This window comes from Oncorhynchus tshawytscha, linkage group LG03 (genome assembly GCF_018296145.1).
Source record: "Oncorhynchus tshawytscha isolate Ot180627B linkage group LG03, Otsh_v2.0, whole genome shotgun sequence".
NCBI lineage: Eukaryota > Metazoa > Chordata > Actinopteri > Salmoniformes > Salmonidae > Oncorhynchus > Oncorhynchus tshawytscha.
The window spans coordinates 43,358,777-43,375,102 of record NC_056431.1 but is presented as its reverse complement, the minus strand read 5'-3'; the positions used below and the strand labels follow the sequence as shown (position 1 = coordinate 43,375,102).

Genomic DNA, 16,326 nt, shown 5'->3' with positions numbered 1-16,326 from the left:
TACTGTCATAGCTAGTCAACATAGCTACTAGAACTAACTTGTTAGTAAACCCGCTTCAATCATGCAGTACAGTGGTCAGCAAGCAGTTTAGCAGTTATACCAGTGGGCCCCAGTGGCAATAAATTCATAAAACCAAAAGCTTACCTTGACTTGGAAGAGTTCCAGTGTTGGATGCCATTAGCCAGCTAGCTAGCATAGGATCCCTCTCTGTTTGAGCCATGTGTTTGAGTAGACTAAACTTGCTAGCTGCAGTCGCTAGCTAAGTGAAAGTGGAAAAAATACAATGAAATATAGCTAGCACTCTCTCTCTTTCTCTCTCTCTCGTGTCTCAATTTTTTTAAAGAAATTAGTTTGTTCAAAACTGTTTAAATATTGTCTTCCTCTCTTTTTTAGTCAACAACTCACTACATTTTATGCACTGCAGTGCTAGCTAGCTGTAGCTTATGCTTTTAGTATTAGGTTAATTAATTTGATTGGGTGGACAACATGTCAGTCCATACTGCAAGAGCTCTGATAGGTTGGAGGACATCCTCTGGAAGTTTTGTATTGAAGACAATGTACCCAGAGGAGGATGGAAACTAGCCATGGTGCTACCTTACAGAGTGTTGTTGAGGCTACTGTAAACCATTATTGCAAATCACTGTGTTTTAATAAATTATTTGGTGACATTAGTATAGTTTTATCTAAAAAGGATGACGTTTTTAATGTTTCAATATTTAAACATTTTTTAAATGGTCCTCCCCTTCCTCCTCTGATGAGCCTCCACTGCTATACATATACAGTGCCAGTCAAAAGTTTGGACACACCTACTCATTCCAGGGTTTTTGTTTATTTTTATTATTTTCTACATGGTTGAAACTGGCTGTCATGAGTACCACCACAGGAAAGGAAGACCCAGAGTCACCTATGCTGCAGAAGATACATTCGTTAGAGTTAACAGCCTCAGAAATTGCAGCCCACATAAATTATTCACAGAGTTCAAGTAGCAGACACATATCAACATGAAATGAGTCTAAATTTGAGATTTTTGGTTCCAACCGTTGTCTCTTTGTGAGACGCAGAGTAGGTGAACGGATGATCTCCGCATGTGTGGTTCCCACCGTGAAGCATGGAGGAGGAGGTGTGATGGTGTGGGGGTGCTTTGCTGGTGACACTGTCTGTGATTTTATTTAGAATTCAAGGCACACTTAACCAGCATGGCTACCACAGCATTCTGTAGCGATACGCCATCCCATCTGGTTTGCGTTTACTGGGATTATCATTTGTTTTTCAATAGGATAACGACCCAACACACCTCCAGGCTGTGTAAGGGCTATTTGACCTAGAAGGAAAGTGATGGAGTGCTGCATCAGATGACCTGGCCTCCACAATCACCCGACCTCAACCCAATTGAGATGGTTTGGGATGAATTGGACTGCAGCATTTTTTATTTTATTTTAATTTTATTTTATTTCACCTTTATTTAACCAGGTAGGCTAGTTGAGAACAAGTTCTCATTTGCAACTGCGACCTGGCCAAGATAAAGCATAGCAGTGTGAGCAGACAACACAGAGTTACACATGGAATAAACAATTAACAAGTCAATAACACAGTAGAAAACAAAGGGGGGAGTCTATATACAATGTGTGCAAAAGGCATGAGGAGGTAGGCGAATAATTACAATTTTGCAGATTAACACTGGAGTGATAAATGATCAGATGGTCATGTACAGGTAGAGATATTGGTGTGCAAAAGAGCAGAAAAGTAAATAAATAAAAACAGTATGGGGATGAGGTAGGTGAAAATGGGTGGGCTATTTACCAATAGACTATGTACAGCTGCAGCGATCGGTTAGCTGCTCAGATAGCTGATGTTTGAAGTTGGTGAGGGAGATAAAAGTCTCCAACTTCAGCGATTTTTGCAATTCGTTCCAGTCACAGGCAGCAGAGTACTGGAACGAAAGGCGGCCAAATGAGGTGTTGGCTTTAGGGATGATCAGTGAGATACACCTGCTGGAGCGCGTGCTACAGATGGGTGTTGCCATTGTGACCAGTGAACTGAGATAAGGCGGAGCTTTACCTAGCATGGACTTGTAGATGACCTGGAGCCAGTGGGTCTGGCGATGAATATGTAACGAGGGCCAGCCGACTAGAGCATACAAGTCGCAGTGGTGGGTGGTATAAGGTGCTTTAGTGACAAAACGGATGGCACTGTGATAGACTGCATCCAGTTTGCTGAGTAGAGTGTTGGAAGCCATTTTGTAGATGACATCGCCGAAGTCGAGGATCGGTAGGATAGTCAGTTTTACTAGGTAAGCTTGGCGGCGTGAGTGAAGGAGGCTTTGTTGCGGAATAGAAAGCCGACTCTTGATTTGATTTTCGATTGGAGATGTTTGATATGAGTCTGGAAGGAGAGTTTGCAGTCTAGCCAGACACCTAGGTACTTATAGATGTCCACATATTCAAGGTCGGAACCATCCAGGGTGGTGATGCTAGTCGGGCATGCGGGTGCAGGCAGCGATTGGTTGAAAAGCATGCATTTGGTTTTACTAGCGTTTAAGAGCAGTTGGAGGCCACGGAAGGAGTGTTGTATGGCATTGAAGCTTGTTTGGAGGTTAGATAGCACAGTGTCCAATGACGGGCCGAAAGTATATAGAATGGTGTCATCTGCGTAGAGGTGGATCAGGGAATCGCCCGCAGCAAGAGCAACATCATTGATATATACAGAGAAAAGAGTCGGCCCGAGAATTGAACCCTGTGGCACCCCCATAGAGACACCCATGAAGGAAAAGAGACTGCCATAGAGATTCCAGGTGGTTGAGAGAATGCCAGGAGTGTGCAAAGCTGTCATCAAGGCAAAGGGTGGCTACTTAAGAATCTTAAACAAATCCAAATATATTTTACATTTAACACTTTTTTGGGTTACTACATGTTTCAACGTGTGTTATTTCATAGTTTTGATGTCTTCAGTGTTATTCTACAATGTAGAAAATAGTGCAATTAAAGAAAAACCCTTGAATGAGTTGGTGTCCAAACTTTTGACTGGGACTTTATATTTATATTCCTGACTCGGACATTGCTCGTTTTGTGTGTATTGTTTTGTTTTGTTAGGTATTGCTGCACTGTTGGAGCTAGAAACATAATTTTTCTGCACCTGCGATAACATCTGCAAAATATGTGTGTAAGCAACCAGTAATGTTTGATTTGATGACGTTGTAGTCACCACAATAGGCTATATACAGTACGTAGATGAGTTTTGCCCAACCTGTACAGTATGCATGTTCACCACTGGTACACAGACCAGAAGGAGGGTTTGGCCAATGCACAGAGGCTGCTGTTTACTATAAACATCAGTGAGCTGTTCTTTGGAACTCTTCATGAGACTTACCCCCATCATGGCAACTCAAAATAATCACATTTATTGGGCTTTACATTGCAGCCTATTTAATATACATGAGTCATGTGCAAGGATAAACATTTTACCACTAATGCTACACCAACTGTGTTGTCCTTAAATAAATACAGGTGGGATATTACAGTAGCTAGAAGTAACACTGACTTAAGCAGTTAGTTAGGAAAACGATGGGCTTAACATGGCCCAGTGTGTGAAGCCTAGAGAGTTAAGGTGTCGATGTGGCAGACGGGCTGTCTCTTTCCACTCTTTCCATTCCTGAGGGTCTGCTTGTCAGGATCCTTTTCAGACAGTCTGAATCAAATAGAACACACTCTTGGCCTGGCCCCAGATCTGTATTGTAGCCAACTCCTCTGACTATTGTTGTCATGCCATGGAGTTGTAAAGCACAAACAGGCTAACCAGGTCCTGGACCCACTGTCTGTTCACATGTGACTCATCTTAAATACTTATCACCTTCCCAACTCTCTCGCCAGGAACTCCAAGAAGGAGCTGAATGACATCCGGTTTGAGTTCACCCCTGGCCGAGGTAAGAGGTGCACACAATGAAGAAGCTAATGTTAGAATGTGGTTGTTAGCACCATTTGATATTGTATTGAAGTGTAGTACCGTATGTCACATGTTAACTTCTCACCTGCTTCTAATGTTGTATGTTATTCTCTCCATAGACACTGCCGATGGGGTTTCCCAGGAGCTATTCTCAGCTGGCCTTGTCAATGGACACGATGTTGTTGTCGGTAAAAGTCTCATCCTTGTTTTCTGATGTAATGCAGGGCTTATTTAAACTCACATGCTTAGCATGTATTCTCCATACCTAGGTCAAATACATGTGTAAAATACTTGAAAGTATTTGAAATGCGTTTGATTTAACTCGGGAGTTGGTGCATTTGGGACTATTTTACCGGGCAAACTAAATCAAGTGCGGTTCAAGTATGTAAACGTATTTGACAAATGTATTTGACCTAGGATTGGTATTTTCAAAAGAATCATATCTCTCTCAAAGTCAATGAGAGGTATAAGAGCAGCGATGTACAGTTTTGATCTATGGTAGATAATCTGATGTGACTGTGCAATAACACTAGTAACACATACTCTATATATAACATTACCTTTCAGTTGCTGCTAACCTTCAGAAAATTGTAGATGACCCGACTACCTACAAAGTGTTGACCTTTAAACTGGTGAGTGCCCAGATGATAAATGTCACACCACCTCATGTCTCAAGCTAGCTACAGTACAGGAAGTAAGAGGGACGCTTCCAAAAACCAGAACGTTACATCACACAGATTGATTGACTTCCACAACTCTCAAGCTACATAGAAAATATGTCTCACACCAATTAAATCACAATGCTTTAGGGTGGTGGTGTCCGGAAATACTGGCACACTCAAATCCCAAATGAGCACTGGTGCTGGAGAATGGGAGAAACCTGTGATGACAGTGTCGCGGCACTGACTTTGTCCTCTAAGTGAAATAACTGATGGTTGACACTCCTAATCTGCACATATGCTTCCCTCTGTGCACACCACTATGTGATTGATCGACAACGAGCGGAACAATGCAAATTCTCGACAGAGAAGAATTAAGGGAGCAATTAATGCCGCTCCCGGTGGGTTTGCTGTAATATTAGGGCTATTTATTAGCACCCTTTTGGAAGGTGTGGATGAGGTAAACAACATCTGTGCGGTTGGTCACAGTACATCACTATTTGACCTTTCTGCCATGTATGTCTTATCAGCAGCTGGTGAATGTCACTGGAGATACTCCCTGGTGTGCAGAACTGCATCAGAGGGGTTAGTGCAGCAGCATCCAGACTGTGCTGCTGGCTGGGGCATGGCTGGTTAAATATATTGGCCAGAGCACTTTCCCATTTCAATTTGTTAACACAGTGTTCCAGTTCTAGACGGCACGAAATCACACACAGCCACTCAACTCCAAATATCGACTAAAAACACTGAACTATGTTCGTGGTTTCACTACACATTCCGACAGTGAGAATAATTATCTTTGCTCAGAGAACAATTCCGAACGTTTTACCAAGAGGGTTTATACCACAGGATAGACCCACCAGTCTATCCGGGGAGTGACAGAACCTCTCTCTATTCTCCGCTCTAAATTGCTGGTGGCGGGCAGACATCAGGCCACTGACTCATGCTGTACCACTTCCAGGGGGATAGCGATGTGAAAAATATATAACAAGACTGCACTCAAACCATTCTGAATGTGTCTGACCAGTAATAAGGCATTCTTGTGGGTCAGCATAGTTAGCATAACGAGTTTAGAATTTAGCCATATTTAGCCACACTCACTCTCTAATGAACTTTCAATAAAATACCACTTATATTTCAGCAAAAGCTCCTCTAGTTCTGAAACACTTCTGCGAGCAGGCCTTTCTAATAGCCCTTGGTTCACTCCAGACCTGACCCAAAAACATCCTGTGGCGGACTGCAATAGCATCGAATAGTCCCTGCGATATGAAACTGTTCAGGGAAGTCAGGAACCAATACACAGTCAGTCAGGAAAGCAAAGGCCAGCTTTTTCAAGCAGAAATTTGCATCCTGTAGCTCTAACTCCAAAAGGTTCTGGGACACTGTAAAGTCCATGGAGAACAAGAGCACCTCCTCCCAGCTGCCCACTGCACTGAGGCTAGGTAACACGGTCACCACTGATAAATCCATGATAATCGAAAACTTCAACAAGCATTTCTCAACGGCTGGCCATGCCTTCCTCCTGGCTACTCCAACCTCGGCAGTTGTAAATGAGAACTTGTTCTCAACTAGCCTACCTGGTTAAATAAAGGGTAAATAAATTAAAAAAATTAAAAGGCCTTTTGTGGAGTTAGCCATGCCAATAACTCAAATGCAGACAAAATAATTCTCTGTTTGTTGTATGTTCTTTTTTCAAACGGCACGTCTTATTTACAAAAAGCATTGAACATGATAGGGAGCTTTGTGATATTTCTGGATCACTTTTAGCTTTTCCTGCCTGTGAAACCCCCCAGGTCTCAGGATGCCAATATCATCATGATTAAATGCAACACAGACCTGTGCAACATAGTCATAGAGCTTTTAACAAGGAACATATCCAATCTTTCTCAGTTCAAAGCACAGCACAGTAGTTTGCACTGCAACCCTTCACAGTAGAAGATGTTGCATCAGAATATTGTTAGTTATTAGATTAAATGAATACCTGAAGGGAAATTACAGTTGTCTTTGTGCATTTTGCAATTGCTTGTTTCACATGATTTCTAGTAACAACAGTAATGAAAGATACCTTGATGTAGTAATTAATAGAGCTGTTAAAGACGTAGTCACAGATGATATGAAGCATTTTCTACTATCAAATGGAGGAATTACATTGTTCTACCACCTTGGCTGAAGGTGAAATAGTGTAGATACTTTTCAAAGCTCTCGCCGTAAATGTTTCATTGGCAAATTATCTTTTGAAGGACTGTAATTCCTCCACTCTGCTCTCATGTCTTCGTTGGTCCTTTAAAAAGGGGACAAATCTCCTGTACTTCAAGTTTTCTTGGTTTATAGGATTTTAAGAGCAAAAGAGGTCAAAATAATATTAATCCGTTAAATAGTGGCTTACTACTTAAAGTAGGATCAGTCCCAAAACCAATCTGTATTGTTAGGGTACAGCTGTTCATTGGGTGTTGGATAATGTCTGGTAATGTTGTGGTGTACGCAAGTGTTAGGATTTCATGGCCCCCACCAACCCTGTTGATCTGTTCCTCCGTCAGGTCTCTGGCTGTGATGACACTGAGATCCCAGACAACGTGAAGTTGATTGGCTTCGCCCAGCTGAGTGTTAGCTGATGCCCGCCTCATCGTGGCCATACCAGGTGAGATGGAGGAGTCAGGTCAGAGCAGACAGTCAGTAAGACGCCCCTTCCTTTCTTACATTCTCCTCTGCACCGATGCCCAGCTCTGTCACAGATCCACTCCGCTAGCTCCTCCCCCGCCCCCGCCACTGGCTCACTGCCCCCTCCGCCCCCCCAGGCTAGGTCATGTGTACGGAACAGGATTCAGCCAAGAAAACTAAAGATGTTCTCAGGTGGTTATAGCTGGGGATAAAACAGTGGCTTAGGGGTTGTGTTTTTTTTTATTATGTTACCTCTGCTTTCAGCGAAGCTCTTACTATTATTTATTGAATTTATAAACTTTTATTTGTTTCTCACCGTCATGTTTTCATGGTGGAAAATATTTGCTTCTTCAACTTCCATTTCACAGACTACTCATTTGAGATAAAGAAATGTTTCCCTTAGCTCTGTGTTGTAGTCCCTCTTCAGAATGTAAGATTTCATTTTGATGGAAGAAGCACATTTTCATGATAACATTATGAATGTTGAAAAAGGAATGAACTGTACTGTGTATAGATGAACGTAAACCAATACATTGAAGGGACCCGTTTTCGTTGAAAGTGAAGGATAGGTGAAACCTGAATGCTGCCGTGTGTAATGTGCTGCTTATTCATATGACAGTGTTGATGCTTAAAAATGCTAGAGGTGCCTTGTTCATTGATCTGTACCTACGAACGTAGGTAATGAGTGAGACTGCGAAAAGCAGAACTTGTTTATGTTGGTTGAGTTAAGACCATTTCACAAACATACATCTGTATATTCCAGCAGTGATACAACTCAATGGTAGTATTTTCTCAAGTCAATAGTTATCCTCTAAGGACAAGCTACAATGCACTTTTGGGCAGAGTATATGCACCTGACAAAACAATGCTTAGCCCTGGGAGACTCACGTTATGAATTGTAATGAGAATTTAACCTGTATGCTTTGTCGTCAGACAACAATGGTCATTTGAAACATAACACAAACCATAATCCTGTAATATGCTTCAGCTGATGTGTTTTCGGAAGCCAAATTAATTGATAAAGGGCTCTATTCAATCAGATCCGCTTTAGCCAGCATCCGCATGGCGGTTGCTTTGTTGGTGTTGGAGGTGGAACTGCGGTAGAGCTGTCACATCCACATGTGGCTCCTGGCATTATACCTAAAGCGGACATTGCCATTGGTGGCACCAAGTCGCATTAAGAGAAATGCCATGCAGCCACGTTTACAATTTCGAACACTGGAATGTGAGATGTCATCTACACCTCGATCAGGCTGGTAGAAATTAATCGATGAATGATTTTCTATTTGAGTGTTGTCATTTCTATATAGCCTACACTTTCTCGTTCTGAACTTCTAATGCGAGTGGGATGGGTGTGGCTTCGTGACAATGATCAAGAGCAGCTGCTCACCGATTTGACAGCTCCAACGCAGTTACACTTATGACACCGCCAGAAACATCAGCTATGCGGGTGTGGGCTACCGACGGTTAATGCTTGATCTGATTAAATCTAGGCCAAAATCTTGAAAAATGTAGTTTCTTGCTCTGTCTTACTGCACTACAAGATGTTTTTTCCTAAATATATTAGTCTGAAATGTACTGTATAACAATGCATCTGCAAACGAAACCCAAAGGCAACTATTGAAAGGTTGATGAGCCATTTGTTTGTCCAAACAAGTACAGTAGCTCTAAATTATAATTATTTTCTAAAGTGGAAAATAAATATTAACTTGTACTAAATACGTTATTTGAATAGCTAAATGAATGTGTTTTTTTATGTACAGTATGTGTACCATTTCTGCATATTATCTTTGTTCCCTTTCTGTAATCGGCCGATTTAAACATTTCTGCATATTGTCTTTGTTCCCTTTCTGTAATCGGCCGATTTAAACATTTCTGCATATTATCTTTGTTCCCTTTCTGTAATCGGCCGATTTAAACATTTCTGCAGAGGAGCAACAAATAAAAATGAATTGCAATTATTAAAACTAATGTTGTGGTGAGTTGGTTTTCATTTTACTGCAATAGATGTTGATTTTCTTAAAAGTTAACTGACTGAAGTAATCCTGTCCAGAGTGTAACACATTACAATGTTCTAATGCAGTGGTTCCCAAACTTTTTACAGTCCCGTACCCCTTCAAACATTCAACCTCCATTTGTGTACCCCCTCTAGCACCAGGGTCAGCATACTCTCAAATCATTGTAAGCCTGCCACAACACACACTATACGATACATTTATTAAACATAAGAATGAGTGTGAGTTTTTGAAATAAATAATAATATAATAATAATCATTTTTGCTCTTTATTTAACCATCTTACATATAAAACCGTATTTGTTCATCTAAAATTGTGAATAACTCACCACAGGTTAATGAGAAGGGTGTGAAAGGAAGCACATAACTCTGCAATGTTGGGTTGTATTGGAGAGAGTCTCTGTCTTAAATCATTTTCTACACACAGTCTGTGCCTGTATTTAGTTTTCATGTTAAGTGAGGGCCGAGAATCCACTCTCACATAGGTATGTGGTTGCAAAGGGCATCAGTGTCTTAACAGCGCAATTTACCAAGGCAGGATACTCTGAGCGCAATCCAGAAATCTGTCAGTGGCTTCTGATTTAATTCAATTTTCACAGAACCACTTGTTGCAATTTTGACGAGGCTCTCTTGTTCAGATATCGGTAAGTGGACTGGAGGCAGGGCATGAACAGGATAACGAATCCGGTTGTTTGTGTCATCTGTTTCTGGAAAGTACCTGCGTAATTGCGCACCCAACTCACTCAGGTGCTTCGCTATATCACATTTGACATTGTCCGTAAGCTTGAGTTCATTTGCACACAAAAAAACATACAATGATGGAAATACCTGTGTGTTTTCCTTGTGATGCAGACAGAGAAGAGTTCCAACTTCTTAATCATAGCCTAAATTTTGTCCCACACATTGAATATAGTTGTGGAGAGTCCCTGTAATCCTAGATTCAGATCATTCAGGCGAGAAAAAACATCACCCAGATAGGCTAGTCGTGTGAGAAACTCATCATCAGGCAAGCGGTCAGACAAGTGAAAATTATGGTCAGTAAGGAAAACTTTAAGCTCATCTCTCAATTTAAAAATGTGTCAATACTTTACCCCTTGATAACCAGCGCACTTCTGTATGTTGTAAAAGCGCTACATGGTCGCTGCCCATATCATTGCATAGTGCAGAAAATACACGAGAGTTCAGGGGTCTTGCTTTAACAAAGTTAACCATTTTCACTGTAGTGTCCAAAACGTCTTTCAAGCTGTCAGGCATTCCCTTGGCAGCAAGAGTCTCTCGGTAGATGCTGCACTGTACCCAAGTGGCGCCGGGAACAACTGCTTGCACGCGTGTTAGCACTCCACTATGTCTCCCTGTCATGGCTTTTGCGCCATCAGTACAGATACCAACATGAGCAGCAGCTACGTTTGGCTACAGAGAGTAACGGTTAATGTGATTGGATGTTAATTATTTGACTAGGCTACCTGTATTTGACATCGTGTTGTTTATTTCGCTGAACATTAGATGGTTTTAATTGTATTTATTTAAAAAATGTGAATCACATTTTTATTTGGCGTACCCCCGACGGCATTGTGGGTACCCCTGGGATTACCTGTCCTAATGGGAATACATGTCCTAATGGAAATGAATTAGAACAGTTTGGACAACTTTTTGAAGGACACTCCTCCCACATCCCAAGTACATATGGAAGAGGCAATGAAATGGTGAGGAAACCTTTCACCCAAATAGTTCCTCCATTTATTATAAACAAGTTACAGAATTTGGCAATGTCTCCATCTGGCAGATACACTGCTGTCGGGAACAGTCTGCCAAGTGACACTATGTGGCATGTGGATGTTTGGCAGATCCTCAAGGGGAGTTGAACTGGCTAGATCCACTGAAAATGAAAAATGTTACAAATGCACACATTTACATGGAAATATAAAGAAAAATATTTGTTGCTGGGAGTAATTTGTGGATGGTACTCGAGTTTGTTGACAAATACAAAACATTTGATGAACACGAAAATCCATACAAGTAGCTGTAATTCAACAAATCTAAACCCCAAAAACAAATGTCATCGACATGAATGCATAATTAGGGTCAACAAGTATACAAGGCATTGAATAGGATTTATTATTTTCAAGTATGTATATATTTTTTTATGTAAATAAAACACACTGTATGTCACAACAACCCCTTCAGGATGGATCTTTAAACTTTCACAGTCAAATGTCACAATAGCTTATACAGTGAACAAAAACATAAACGCAAAAGGTGTTGGTCCCATGTTTCCATACGCACAAAAAAGCGTATTTCTCAAAATTATTTTGCACAAATTGGTTTACATCCCTATTAGTGAGAATTTCTCCTTTGCCAAGATAATCCATCCACCTGACAGGTGTGGGATATCAAGAAACTGCTGTTACACATGTGCACCTTGTGCTGGGGACAATAAAAATATAATTTAATGTTAATTTCTCTACCATAAGCCACCTCAAACATTGTTTTAGAGAATTTGTCAGGGTGTTTAAATGGCCTCACACCCGCAGGCCATGTGTATGGCGTTGTGTGGGCAAGCGTGTGCCGATGTCAGCTTTGTGCACAGAGTACCCCATGGTGGCGTGGGGTTATGGTATGGGCAGGCATAAGCTACGGACAACGAACACAATCACATTTTATCGATGGCAATTTGAATGCACAGAAATACCATTAAATGATCCTGAGGTCCATTGTTGTGCCATTCCTCCACCGCCATCCCCATATGTTTCAGTATGATAATGCACAGCCCCATGTCGCAAGGATCTGTACACAAGTCCTGGAAGCTGAAAATGTCCAGTTCTTCCACATGGCCTGCATACTGTACTCACCAGACATGTCACTCATTGAGCATGTTTGGGATGCTCTGAATCGACTTGTACGACCGTGTGTTCCAGTTCCCACCAATATCCAGCAACTTTGCACAGCCATTGAAGAGGAGTGGGACAACATTACACAGACCACAGTCAACAGCCTGATCAACTCTATGCAAAGGAGATGTGTCGCGCTGCATGAGGCAAATGGTGGTCACGCCTAATTTATTTATTTCAATTGACTGATTTCCTTATATGAACTGTTTCTCAGAAAAATCAGGGAAATTGTTGCATGTTGCATTTATATTTTTGTTCAGTATAATACTAGACTTTTAAAAAAATACTTGAATTACATTTGGACCATAACAGCCATCCAAGTTCTAGAAAATATAATTACTTCACATTACTTCAAAAGCAGTGCTTCAGTAAAGATATGCCAAGTAGACATGATTATACATTCATTTGTGAATGTAGATAGTTGTTGCTATGTAAATTGTCACTTGCACAAGATGATATTTATGCCTGTTGAGACTTGGTAGCGGTAATGAATTGTTAATGAATCAGCTCTCTACGTACAGTATAAAGTAATAGAAGCCAGTTTTATCAGAAGCCTGTAGCATGACACTATTAATTACTTAAAGTACACCGTAAGAAAAATAATAGAGTAAAAAAAAGATATCAATTACATCAATGTTTCTTTCCCGAAGAAGTGGCAGTTAGCCTACATTTACACCGATATTTAAACCAAAAATACCCAGGCAAATAAAAATGTATAGCATCTGTTTTACCCGCACATGTAGTTTTGAACACTGCAGTAGTGAACATCACTACCGACAGTGTTGAATACCATTCCAGCAGAGATGTCTTCATTTCTTAATAAATGGCAACAATATGAAAACAACCAACAACATTCACACTTGGTCTATGTTTGTTGTCATTGTTGCAGCGTTATTTGCCATTTCAAATTGTATGTATTATTATTGTGTGTACAGTAGTTGACCAGCCATAAGATTGGTAGGAGGGATGAGACATGATGTGGGTGAGGCTTTGTCCCGCTGTAAGGAAATTCCCGGCATCCCCCAAAACAGCATGAGAACTTGACATAAAGTATATAGATTTACATTGACAAATAAATATTTTTTTTCTTTCAATAATAACTCTCTGGTTTCACTTGTAAATGTTACTTTAAAAATGTACATTACAGAGTAAATGTTCATCAAAATGAGTTTGTGAAGTCTATAGTTGGAATTCTAGACAGATTACAAAATGACTAGCAACAAGACTATTTTAGTGTGTGTTTGAATGAGAACATGCGCTTTACAAGCTTCATGCACCCAACAGCTACAGAGTGGATCCAGTAGTATGCTAGTAGCCCACAGAGAGCTAATGCTGTCAGAAAAAGAAGAAGAGTCCAAGTTGAGTTGTCCTCAGGTGCCACTAGCATCTGAGGTGTTTCTTGCTAGACATGTCGTTCCAGATTCGGTGCATTTCTTCCGGTGAGATCTGATGGACAGTGATAACACGACGGTACCTGCACAGGCTGTAGGCCATTTTCCAGTGATTGAAGCCACTGTTCTGATAGGGGTGGATTCCCAGCTTCCTCAGACACAGTCCCACGTACACATCCTCCAGGTGAAGCAGTCTGGTGTGCAGAGAGGTCTTGTAGATCAGCTCAGCCACGTCCACTGAGAACACGTACCCCGTGCCCGAGCAGAACGGGGGGTACTTAGCCTCGGGGTACAGGTCTCTGGGCATGTACCACTTACTGCGCATGTCTCTGATGGGACCGCCGTTGATGACGTAGCCCGTGAAGTACCTCCTCTTGGGCTTGGTGGTGGGCTTCAGAAGCTTGTAGACCAGATTGTCCATGTTGACGAAGATGTCACTGTCTGTCTTCATGACGTACTGGGCCTGGGAGCAGAAGGTGGCCACCCAGCGCATGCCCATCAGGGTCTTGAGGGTGAGGTTGTGGTATGAGTCTATGAAGTCCTCCACCACAATGTCGTGGAAGATCTGGCTTTCCTGTTCCACCATCTGGTTGAGGACAGCGTCCGTGTTGCGGCCCAGCAGGAAGAGGGTGATGATGCGGATGTCGCTGTAGGTGCTCTCATCGCCCCAGGTCTCCCGGATGGCCTGACGAGCATCAAAGTCTTTGTGTGTGGTGCTGATCAGGATGACCAGGAAGGGCGTGTTGCTCTCACATTTCTTAGGCTCGTTGATGACAAAGTCGAAGGCGTGTGGGTTCAGCGTTCGCGTCCGGATGTTGCTGAACGTAGTGTTCTTAAGGGTTTTCACAGTCTTCCGGATCGGCAAAGACATCTGCCCACTGACATAGGAGGATGTCGGGCGGGATATACCCAAGTACCAAAGAGCACTTGCCCAGCAAACGACTGTCAACACGTACAAGCATGAGACTTTTGAAGGCATTCTGCTGCATTTATATGTATTTAATGCATTGAATCTTATAAGGTTTTCTTTCCATTAGCAGTGTTCCTTCCAGCAAGGCAGCATAATGCTGCACCGATGTGCTGCTTGACATTAATTGTCAGTTATGGATTGCATTAGAGGAAAGTGGTGGGATGTTGTTGTTTGCCTTTTAACGCAAATCCGGTTTGCAGCCGTGCAGATGTCCTGTTTTTCTTCTTGACACTTCTGCTTCTCCATTTACATCTGAAAAACAGAGACAGAGGAATATCTTAACGCCAGAACAAACAGATAGGTCTTAATAGAATCAGAGAGTACACCCTTCTGAGAAATAAAATAACTCAAAGTTTTATCAAAAGGCAGTGTTAAGAGTTTCTCTAAAATCAGTACTCAGCAGTTATAACCAACAGCATTTGATTAGAGTTATGCCTTTGTACTGCATCTAGACTAAATTTTTGCTTTAACGTAGGAGTGTGTACTTTAAAAGAAAATGCTTATACAGAATTCTATGTGTTCTAAGCTGCTCAAAAAACAACTTCGGCGACATTGAACAAGTCTATTGATCTTTTGGATGGCAGTCTATACAATTGAATTGAAGTCTATACATTTCAGTTTATAGAATGAAGTACCTGTATCAGAAGTCCTGAGAGAGAATCTACTCTGAGGTTAAAAGAATGAAGTCTCATTGAATCACTATCTCTCACACAAGGCCTTACACTAATGCAGTAAGGAAATTGTTAAATGCTGCCAACTGCAAAGTGTCATACTCCTCCTGAGGTCCTAGAAAGAGTGCATCCCCATTCAGTGTATTTAGAGAACTCTGACACCAAACCTGTAATATCTTCACTAAACACAGATCAACTGACACTACACATTGATTTGGTGCAGTCATATAGCTTACATTCTTATTAATAAGTGGTTGTGATGGAGCAAGTTTAGAAATGTCTGCAGTTGGCATAATTGGGCAATTACTGTCTTAGCCACAACAGACTAAAACAAAGTGCATGTTGCTAGTGCTTCGGCTACACTCGGGATACTTGGCATAGAACTACCCACTTTATAGGCATGCCCTTATGCTTTACAAAACACTTTAATGATGGGTCAGAGGTAGTAAATGGTTATAAGACTCTGCTGCACACATTTCCAACTTCAACCGTGCCCTTACAAAAAAAGATAGCCGTTTTGAAACGGCAGTAAAAGTGCATTAACTGTAGTCGACTGTGGTATTCCGGACGCAGTAATTACAGAATAACTGCAGTGTACTGCAGTTGAACTGCAGTAAAAAATAACAGTGTTATTATGGACGCAGTATTTGTAGCATACTGCAGTTATGCTGCACTCGGACTGCAGTTATACTGCAGTGCACTGCAGTTATACTGCACTCTGGCTGCAATCGTTTTTCGTAAGGCTTATTAACAGAATGGGCCTCATTTATTAAACAAGGCCACATAAAAATACTGCATGTTCAATATATCACTGAGATGCTCATTTTGACATGAAATCTGTAGTACAAAAGCGTATTAAAGTAGTGACATTGAAAGTGGCACATCAAAGGACTTTCAGATTCCCACCGTATGAAACCCATATCATTATTAGAACACTGCACTATACTGAGAGCGCGCAGGCAACAAAAGAGAACACAAAATAAACATGATTGACCTGACTTGATCTTTTTGTCCATCCGTCACTAAAAAGCATTTTACAAGCAACATTTTTCCAATCCAGTAGGCATATATTTTAAACGATTGACTTTTAATCTATCAAAAAGAGAGGGAGAGAGAGAGAGAGAAAGAGAGAGAG

General features: G+C 41.3%; 2 protein-coding genes across 3 annotated transcripts in view; one reads left to right on the top strand and one right to left on the bottom strand.

Moving 5' to 3' along the window:
- LOC112236273 (STE20/SPS1-related proline-alanine-rich protein kinase) overlaps positions 1–9,227 on the top strand; it is a 33,678-nt gene extending 24,451 nt beyond the window's left edge. For both annotated transcript variants that reach the window (XM_042316684.1, XM_024404859.2), the window contains 4 exons: positions 3,867–3,919; positions 4,059–4,127; positions 4,507–4,571; positions 7,136–9,227. In XM_042316684.1, coding sequence (XP_042172618.1) covers positions 3,867–3,919; positions 4,059–4,127; positions 4,507–4,571; positions 7,136–7,210 — 262 coding nt within the window. In that variant the 3' untranslated portion in view covers positions 7,211–9,227. The remainder of the gene's footprint in view (positions 1–3,866; positions 3,920–4,058; positions 4,128–4,506; positions 4,572–7,135) is intronic.
- Positions 9,228–12,380: 3,153 nt separating this feature from the next.
- Positions 12,381–14,768, bottom strand: LOC112245527 (beta-1,3-galactosyltransferase 1-like). The gene has a single exon (XM_024413647.2). It carries the CDS (start codon positions 14,527–14,529, stop codon positions 13,540–13,542), a length of 990 nt encoding a protein of 329 aa, XP_024269415.1. The 5' UTR covers positions 14,530–14,768; the 3' UTR covers positions 12,381–13,539.
- Between the last annotated feature and the right edge of the window lie 1,558 nt (positions 14,769–16,326).

Bases quoted from the DNA above. Each gene is read 5' to 3' on its own strand.
- LOC112245527 (XM_024413647.2), bottom strand. From the start codon at position 14,529: ATGCCTTCAAAAGTCTCATGCTTGTACGTGTTGACAGTCGTTTGCTGG.